This window comes from Belonocnema kinseyi, chromosome 6, assembly GCF_010883055.1.
Source record: "Belonocnema kinseyi isolate 2016_QV_RU_SX_M_011 chromosome 6, B_treatae_v1, whole genome shotgun sequence".
In the NCBI taxonomy this organism is placed as follows: Eukaryota; Metazoa; Arthropoda; class Insecta; order Hymenoptera; family Cynipidae; genus Belonocnema; species Belonocnema kinseyi.
Genome location: NC_046662.1, coordinates 4,746,641 through 4,757,025, shown reverse-complemented (window position 1 = coordinate 4,757,025; position 10,385 = coordinate 4,746,641). Strand labels below are relative to the sequence as shown.

Sequence of the window (10,385 nt, the reverse complement as noted above, 5' to 3'; positions counted from 1 at the left end):
TTTTGTATTTTTATCTCTTCTTCTGCTCTAATTGTATCTTTACTTTCTTTAACTAATTGTTTAAGTATCCTGTTTTCGCGTCTATAATCATTTCTACGTCTATTTCTTTCTTCATTGTTGAAACCTGCGATGTTCAAAGTTCTTTTGTACGCTTCTCTCTTTTCTTTTTGGGCAGCCTGAATTTCATCATTCCACCACGCATCACCAGACATTCTTCCTACAACTGCGGTACCACACACTTCGATCGTACATCTAACAAGAATATCCCGTAACATTGTCCAGGCGCCCTCTATATCTTTGTTTTTTATACGGTCCTCCCATGTTGCCCTATCTATGCTTTCGATTATCTCATTTTGGAAATCTATTCGCACATCCGGTTTCTGTAGGTTCTCAATTTTGATTCGCGTTTGTTTTGCTTTCTTGGTTCTCTTTTTTCTCCATCCCCGACCTAAGTTAATTTTTGAGATCACAAGGTAATGATCAGTATTGCATTCAGGAGCCCTCATGACCCTTGTATCTTTGACTAACTCCCTTAGTCTTTCATCCGCAACAACAAAGTCAATTATACTGCGGCTATTTCCTTTAGACCAGGTGTACAAGTGGATCATTTTATGCCTAAAGCAAGTATTTGTAATAAACAGACCCCTTTCTAAGCATAGACCAACTAATTTATCTCCGTTATAGTTTGTTCTTGGATCCCCAAAATTACCTAATACTCTTTCCGTATCCTGATTTTGGATGCCCACCCATCCGTTCATGTCTCCTAGTAGAATTATTCTTTCCCCATGTTCGCAGATGTTTATTGTGTCATTTAAAATGTCCCAGAAGGCGTCTTTTACTTATCTAGGATCACTATCAATCGGCGCGTAGCATGCTATAATAAATAGTCTTCTGATTCCTACTTTCATTCTAGCCCACAGCAGTCTGGGAGACACGAAACAATGCTCTCCGAGATGCTGCTTTGCTCTTGCATTAAAAATCAGACCTACTCCTTGTTTACCATGTGATTCACAGTCTACTCCTGACCATATTTCAAATCCGCCTTTCAACACGCCGTTTTTTATGTCTTTGGTTTCGCATCCCTTTTTCTTTGTTTCGGGCACATAAAAAATATCTAGTTTCTTCACGTCCATAGTTTCACGCAATTCTTTTACCTTGAGATCATTTACTCCCCTAGCATTCCAAACACCCAGTCTCTAATCGTCGCCTGAAACATGACCTTCAGATTTTCCGTGTGCATGTCTTTTGTCATTAAAAGTTCCAGTCCTTTTCGAGGCTATTTTGTAGTTTATAATATTCATTGTTTAAATTATACGCCCAACTAACACCTTTATGCAATAGGTTTATTTTCTGAGTCGAAATCATGTCAAAGTTAAGTATCAAATCGTCATTCGAAAAAAATGGAATAGTTAAATTTTCAGGATAAAAATTTATTTGTTGACCAAGAAAATTAATTTTCTATCAAAAACATTTACTTTTATCAATGTACATCAATTTTCAACCAAATAAATGAATTTTCGAACAAAAAGATTAAATTTCAATAAAAAAGATACATTTTTTACAAAAAATGGAATAGTTGAACTTTTCGTTAAAACCAATTAAAAAAAAATTGAGTTTTAAACAAAATAGTTCAATTGTTAAATAAAGAAATTAATTTTGAACTAAAATAATGATTCTTCAATTTAAAAAAAAAACTAATTTGCATCCTAATAGTTGAATTTTCTATTCAAACAAGAAGTTTTTTTTACCAAAAAGACATATTTTTAAGAAAATAGATGAATTTTTCACCTTTTCAACCGACAAGATTAAATATCTATTAAAAAAGATAAATTGTCGTCAAAAAATGGAATAGTTAAATTTTCAGTTTAAAAATTTATTTTGCAACCAAAAACATTAATTTTCTTTCAAAAACGATTACCTTTTATCAAAATACATCAATTTTAAAACAAATTAAAAATTTTAAATGAATTTTCAACCAAAAAGATTAAATGTCTATCAAGATAGATACGTTTTCGACAAAAATGGAATAGTTAAACTTTTGGTTTAAAAACTGTTTAAAAAAATTGAATTTTTAAGAAAATAGTTAAATTTGTAAATAAAGAAATTAATTTTGAACTAAAATAATGAACCTTTAATTTTTTTTTAATTAATTTTTATCCCAATAGTTGAATTTTCTATCCAATAAAGGACGTTTTTTTTACCAAAAACACATATTTTTAACAAAATAGATGCATTTTCAAAAAATGTAACTGTTCAATTGTCAAAAAAAGAAGTTAATTTTTTACTGAAATGATGAATTTTCAAGTAGAAATTGAATTATTAACCGAATAGTTGAATTTTCCATCCATAAAATTAATTTTCTGATTAAAAAGACATATTGTTACCAAACTAAATAAATTTTTAACCAAAAAAGATTAAATTTCTGTGGAAAAAGGCAAATTTTCAACAAAATGAAATAGTTAAATTTTCAGTTAAAATAATTAATTTTCCAACAGAAAAGAAGAATTTTTATCAAAATACATCAATTTTCAAAAATTAAAAATTTTAAAGTAATTTTCAACTCAATCGTTAAATTTCCGAACAAGGAATTAAATGTTTAACCAAAATATTAAATGTCTATCAGAAAATGTAAATTTTCGGTTTAAATTATTAATTTTCATCAAAAAAATTGAATTTTAAAAAAAATAGTTAATTATATAAACAAACAAATAACTTTTTACTAAAATGATAAATCTTCAAGTAAAAATTGAATTATTAGCCCAATAGTTTAATTTTCGATCCATAAGATTAATTTTTTACCTAAAAAGCCATGTTTTTAAGAAACTAAATGAAATTTCAACAAAATAGTTAAATTACCAACCCAACAGATGCTTTTCCAACCGAGGAGATTAAATGTTTATTAAAAAAGGCAAATTTTCGAAAGAAATTAAATAGTTCAATTTTCAGTTGAAATCATTAATTTTCGAACAGAAAAGATGAATTTTTAACAATGCATTAATTTTCAACCATTAAAAATTTTTAAAGGAATTTTCCACCCAACAGTTTAATTTCTAACCAAAGAAATGAAGTTTGAACCAAAAAGATAAAATGTCTATAAAAAAAGGCAAATTTTGGAAAGAAATGAAATAGTTAAATTTTCGGTTAAAAAAATTAATTAAAAAAAAAAGATGAATTTAAAAAAGTTTTAAATGGTTGAAGGAATTTGCAACCCAATTTTAAAATTTCCAACCAAAGAAATGAATTTTTAACCAATATTTTTGAAATATTTGATGTATTTTCGAAATTGTTGAAATCTTTGGAAAATTATTGAATTTTTTGTGAAATCTTCAGAAAATGATTGAAAATTTTGTAAAATAGTAAAAATGCTTTTTTAAATATTTTCCAAAATGAGTGATATTATTTAAATCTCTGCGAAATATTGAATATCTGTGTGAAATCATTCCGAAATCTTTGAAATTTTAAATTCTCAACCAAAAAGTTGATTTCTACTTAAAAGTTTGAATTTTCTAAACAAAAAGAGTAAATTACTACCAAAAAATACGAATTTTCATTAAAATTGAAAAATTCTCAATCAAAAAGTTGAATTTCAAACTAAAAAATAAGAATTTTGATGCAAAAAGATTAATTTTCGACCAAAAAGACGAATTTTTAATAAAATTCAAGAATTCTGAACCAAAAACTTAAATTTTAAACTAAATCAGTAGAATTTTTAAAGAAAAAGATTAATTTACTACTAAAAAAGATGAATTTCGAACAAAATTGACCGGGAATTTATTTCATCAATTAAAACGGCCACCCTGATTTTTGAAATTTTCTGACACTACTTACACTATTTTTGATTCTTAAAGTGTGTCCGAGGCCTCCTGTTCTTCGAAATTATTGATTAATAATAGAAATTTGACATTTATTAGGAACAATATGAACAAATGGTAAAATGCATCAAAGGACTGGAAGACATAGATCGAAGAAGGCGACAGTGGAGATGCAGACCCGCAGTTTCCATACACGAATCGCCCAAAGAGTGGTGGAAATATATGGCCCGTTGTTACATCGGTCCTGGCAGTTTAAAAACAAAAATGTCCTGGGATGATATCTTGAAAAAAGGCAGAAATAATGTTGTCTACGTGGAGGCTTGTGCGAAATTATTAGGTAAAGTATATTTTTATCAAGTGTCACCGCCTAAAATGTTTCCAATATCGGACTGCACACCTTTTTTTTAGGGAATTTTACCGACCAAAATCCTCTAAAAACAGAAGAAGTGAGGAGATATTTTACAAAAATTGGGGATTAAATTCTTTTAAATAAAATTTTTAATAAATTTCAATTTGTCGAGATTTCAAGTAAAGATATTGAATTTTTATCAAAAAAGGCTGAATTTTCAACTGAATAGTGGAATTTTCTACGAAAAAGATTAATTTTTCATAAAACACACACATTTTTTAGCGAATTTTTAATTTGCAAAGGAATTTTTAACCTTATACTTCAATTTCTAACCAAAGAAATTAGATTTCAAACAAAAAGATTAATTTTCTATCAAAAAAGATAAATTTTGATGAAAATAAATTAATTTTTAATCAACAAAAACAAATGTAGAGGAATTTTCAACCTTATATTTGAATTTCCAACCAACGAAATAAATTTTAAACCGTAAAGATTAAATGTCAAACCAAAATTTGCAACAAAAGAGTTAAATAAAAAAAAAATGTCGACTAAAATGATGAATCTTGATTTAAAAAATGGATTTTTTTACAAATAATTGCATTTTCAAATAATTAGTTTGACTTTGTAGCGAAATGGAATCTTATAAAAAAATTCGAATCGAATTCAAATAGTCGGATTTAATTCTAGAGTATTTTTATGTTTTTAAAATTCTTAATTAATGTATTAAAAGAACGATTTCGGATCATTTAAAACGCAGCGAGACAAATTTTGTTAACGAGAGAAATAATCTGCTAATTTTAAAGAATTGTAATTCATGAAAAAAATGGTTTCATTCATATTTAATTTACTGACATTTTCTCGCTGTAATAAAAAAACTTTTCTAATTCATAAACAACGTTTTAAAATTACAGAAGATTTTCTGTAAAATCCGTTTTGTACTTATTTCAACTATTTTTAATTTTTGTAATCGAAAAAAAAAAGAAAACAGAGAAAAATGAATTTTCAACGAAAAATATAATAGTTGATATTTAAACGATAAAATAATAAATAAAAACAGTTGAATATAAACCAAAAGAAGAATTTAAAAAAATTTAATCTTCAAATAAAACAGGTTAATTTGCAATTTTAAGACTGTATTAAAAAAATTATTTTTCAACAACAAAAAACGAATTGTTAGCGAAATATATATATATATTCTATATAAAGCAGTTAAATTTCCGCCCAAGATGATTAATTTTCGATCTAAAAAGAGGATTAAAAAGAGGCTGCGTTTTTAACTAAACAGTGGTATTTTCTACGAAAAAGATTAATTTTTTATCCAAAAAGACGAATTTTCAACTAAGAAAAAAATCAAGCAATAATGAAATATTTAAATTTTTAGTAAAAAAATTAATTTTCAAAAATTTTAAAATTTTAGAAGCATTTTAAATTAAAAAAAAAACAATTTTTAATTAAAATGATGAACTTGCAACCAAAAAAATTATCTTTTTAAATGTTAGTTCAACTGTTAACCCAGTAATTGAATTTTATGCAAAAAAGTAGAATTCCTAAAAAAATTTAATAATTGATATTTCAACAAAACAATATTCTTATTTTTGTTAAAAAACAGTTTAATTGAACAAAAAAAAAAGATGAATTGTCAAAAAAATAGTTTAATCCACAAACCAAAAAGATTAATTTTCATAAAAAAACAAGATTTTAATTTAAATTAAAAAACAAGAGAATTCAAACAAATACAAATTTTCAACAGGAGAGTTCAGTTTTCAACCAAGACAAATTTTGCAATTAAGAGAAAATGTCAACCAAATATTTGAATTTAAAAAAAAACACGAATTTTCTACGAAACAGTTGAATTCTAAATAAGAAAGTTAAATGAGATTCAAAGTGTTTAATTTTGAACTGAAAAAATATTAATTTTCAACAAAAAAAGGTAATTATCAACCAAATAGTTGATTTGACAACCGAAAAATGTAAATTTCAAATCAAAGGTGGAATAGTTAAATTTTCAGTTTAAAAAATTAATTTTCGACCCAAAAAAAAGAACGATTTTCCAACTAAATAATAAAATTTGTAAACAAATAGATGAGTTTTCAAGAAAAAAAAATAATGGATTTTCAAAACAACAAAAATAGTTCACCTTACAAAACATAATTGAATCTAAAAAAAAAGAGTATTTAACGAAAAATGTAATAATTAAGTTTTTGTTTTTAAATATTAATTTTCTACAAAAAGAAGACGAATTTTCTACTAAAGGGTTAAATTTTTAACTAAGGAATATTCCTCAGTCAATAATGAAAACAAATTTTCACGAAATGTTTGAATTATCGAGGCAAAAACACAAATTTTTTATAAAACTGTTAACTTTACAGCCAAGAAAATATAAATTTTCAAAAGAAAAGTTAATTAACAACCAAATAGTTGATTTTTTAATAAAAGAATATGAATCTTCTACAACACACTTAAATTTTCAACCCAAAAAAATATTAATTTGCACACAAAAAATAAATTAATTAAATAGTGGGATTCTTTTCCAAAATATTAAAATTTTTAACTCTGTTGCATGAAATTCTCCTCTTTGGTATAAAGATTTACTATTACACTTTTTTTCGTGAATTTATATTTTTAGTTGAATATTTAATTATTTATAAAAATGCATCAATTTGATTGACATTATTTTTCCTTTCTTTGGTCAACATTTTTATTATTTGGTGGCAAATTTAATTATTTTGTAACATATGTTATTATTTCGTTAAAAACACGTCCGTTTGGTTAAAAAAGCTACTTTTTTTTTAATCGCCTTTTTGGATTGAAAATTTAACTATTTTGGTAGAAAATTAAATGATTTGGAATAAAGTGATTATTTTTGTTAAAAATTAGACTGTCTTTTAGAAAATTCTATTTTGGCTTGAAAATTAAAGTATTTAGTTAATTTTTATCTTTTCTGGCTAAAAACTGATTCTTGGTTGAAAATGTAACTCTTTTGTTGGAAATTCAACAATTTTGTTAAAAATTTCGATTTCTTAAATTAATTCAACCGTTTTTTAATTAAAATTTGATTTGTCTTTGGTTGAGAATTCAAAACTTTATTATTTAGATAGAAATTTAATTATTTCGTATAAAGTTCATGTATTTTGTTGAAATATCGCCTTTCTTGCTTAAATTATCAACTAAAAATATAATATTTAGCATAATAATTGAATTTTGTACAAAAATAGTGGCATTATTAAACCAAAAGGCGAATTTTCAACCAAATAATACAATTTTTCACAAAAAAATTTCTGATCACACGTCTTTAGTTTGTTTATTGTTTTGTTTTATTTGATCCTTTTTATCTAAAAATTAAACTATTTTAGTTTAAGATTCAGAATTTTAGTTGAAAATCCAACTATTTTCTTGAAAATTCGCTTTGTTTTTGGTTAAAAATTAATGTTTTCAACTAAAAATGTAACTCTTTCATTTTTTGGATAAAAAAAGTATCTTTTTTTAGCTTTGAAATTTGAAAGTTCATATTTCTGGTTGAAAGTTTGACTATTTTGTTAAAGATCCATCTCTTCTAGTTTAAATTGCATCTACCAGAAGAAGATACATTCTTTGCTTGAAGCGCTTTTTTTAAAATATATCAGAAGATTTCAAATATATAAAAAAAAGACTTCGAAAACTTCAAAATTTAGGAGTGCTGATATTAAAATTACAAATCGCAAAGAATAATTTTTATTGTGAATCTTTCTCAGTGTATAACATCTGGCAAGAACCAGATGTATACTTTGCCAGAAAACTTTTCCTTCTCCATTTATCAACCATTTTAAAAGTGCTATTTTAGAATTTTTATTTATCTTACATTAAAAAGTTTTCAAAATATTTTCAATATTTCATAAGACTTCAATATTTTATTCTACAAATTTAATAGACATGTTCTCAATCCACAACATCTGGCAAAAACCAGATCTATTAAAACTAAATATATTTTTTCTAGAAGCAATTTTTCTCCATTTATTAATCATTTTGAAAGTACTATTCTTTAACGTTAATTCAATTAATAATTTTTAATTGATTAAAATTTGCTTGAGAAGTTAATTATTTTTGGTTAGGATATCATTTTTTTTAACATTTAGTTGAAAATTCGTTTTCTTGATTGCAAATTTCACTATCTTGTTGAAAATCGTTTTACTTTTGATTGAAAATTAATTTTTTAAACTGAAAATGTCACTACTCCATTTTTGGCTAAAAAATTATATATTTTGATTAAAATTGTACTATTTGGTTTAAGATTCAGTGTTTCAGTTGAAAATTCATTTATTTGCTTGAAAATTTGACTATTTTGTTGATAATTCATATATTTTGTTAGAAATTCGACTTTTGGGTTGACAATTTAATTATTTGGTTGGTTGAAGATTTAGCTTTTTTTGTTGAAAATTTATTTATGCCGCTTTCAATTTAATTATTTTATTGAAAATTCATATATTTAAAAAAAAGTCTAGCTTAAAATTACTGAAAATAATGTAAGTTTTAGAATTTTAATGTTCATTGATTCTTTAATTTAAAGCATTAAAACTTATATCTTGGATTTATATTTTTAGAATTGAATCTGTATCGTGAAACTCATTTTTTTTAAGTTAGAAATTCTTAAAATTCTTAAAAGTTCTTTTTTAGAATGTTTATTTACCAAAGATTAAAAAGTTTCATAATATTTTCAATATTTCAAAAGACTTCAAGATTTTATTCAACAAATTTAATAAACGTGTTCTCAATCCACAACATCTGGCAAGAACCAGATGTAGCAGAACTAAATGTATCTTTTTCGGGAAGCAATTTTTTTCCATTTATCAATCATTTTGAAAGTACTATTTATTAACGTTCATTAAATGAATCATTTTTAATTTATTAAAATCTGGTTGAGAAGTTAATTATTTTTGGTTAGGATATAATTTTTTTTCGCAGCTTATCTGCATTCCATTCCAATATTATGGAACATGAATTATGAGGGATTAAAATTAAAGATGATTATACTTCTAGGACACTGTCCTAATTCCAATTTAATTCCTTCTTCAGGAACTCCAACTTCTAGTCTACCGCCCGAAATCAAAAGACTAAAAGACGACATGGAACAAGAACTTGGTTTCGAGGAACTTCGCGTCCTGCGAGAACTGGCAATGGCGAAAGTCAGACCGCCAAACATTCACTCCAGTTCGAAGAACTCGAGTCCAGAAGAGGCACGGGGAATGTTGGTCCAGTGGTTCCCACAATGGTGGGGCTGGTACTCAAGAGCTCCCAACAGCAGCGCACCTCCAAGTTCCTCCACCTTCGACGGAGAGCTTCTCGACGTTCTCTCCGACACCGTCGACGACGACACTCTTCTACGTCGAGACACCGTTTTCGGCCAGTTTAATTTCGCCCTCTCGAAGGGCGCCATTTCTCTGTGCACCTCAAAAAATGACAGCTACTCGGCGAAAACGGTGATGGAATTGCAGTTCGAGAGAGTTCATCTGACCTACGAATCTCGCCCGAGGTCTGGCTCACACAAGTTCTACATCAGTCTGGGCGCTCTCTTCTTGCACGACTATTTGACGGAAAATTCGACCTTTCCGATTTTAATCCAACCGCAAACTGTCCTCGGATCGACTTCACGGCTCCGGAGTTCATCGGAAAAATTACTTACGCAGGTAAATCATTTTTTTTATAGAGAGTTTTGAGTTTGTGATTGCTTGAGAATTCGGGAGAAGGGGTCATTCACTAATTAAAGAAGAAGAATTTTTAACTAAATAAAATTATCGATAAATGGAGAACATAATTTCTTCTAGAAAAAGATATTTTTAGTTCTGATGCATCTGGTTCTTGCCAGATGTTATGGATTGAGAAAGATTATTGAGGAAAACTATCATTTGTGGTTTAACTATTTCCATTATTAACACTTATACTTTAATCTTTGATTAATAAAAGTTTTAAAGTAATACTTTTTAAATGGTTGATAAATGGAGAATGAAGGGTCTCCTGGCAACGTATACCTCTGGTTCTTGCCAGATGTTATAGATTGATAAGGATTCATAAGGAAAATTATTCTTTGCGATTGATAATTTTAATTCTGAACACTCCTCCTAAATTTTTAGAACAAAATCTTGAAATGTTTAAAGTCTTTTGAAATTTTTAGTCTTTTAATACAATTTCAACCAAGCAGTGGCATTTTTAACCAAAAAGAGAGGGCGTAATCCAATAATTAGGAAAAAAGA

General features: G+C 26.5%; 1 protein-coding gene across 2 annotated transcripts in view; it reads left to right on the top strand.

The window, feature by feature from the left end:
- LOC117174377 (vacuolar protein sorting-associated protein 13D) overlaps window positions 1–10,385 on the top strand; it is a 277,354-nt gene that overhangs the window by 192,756 nt on the left and 74,213 nt on the right. For both annotated transcript variants that reach the window (XM_033363451.1, XM_033363449.1), the window contains exons 6-7: window positions 3,912–4,149; window positions 9,211–9,821. In XM_033363451.1, the coding sequence (XP_033219342.1) occupies window positions 3,912–4,149; window positions 9,211–9,821 (849 nt within the window). The remainder of the gene's footprint in view (window positions 1–3,911; window positions 4,150–9,210; window positions 9,822–10,385) is intronic.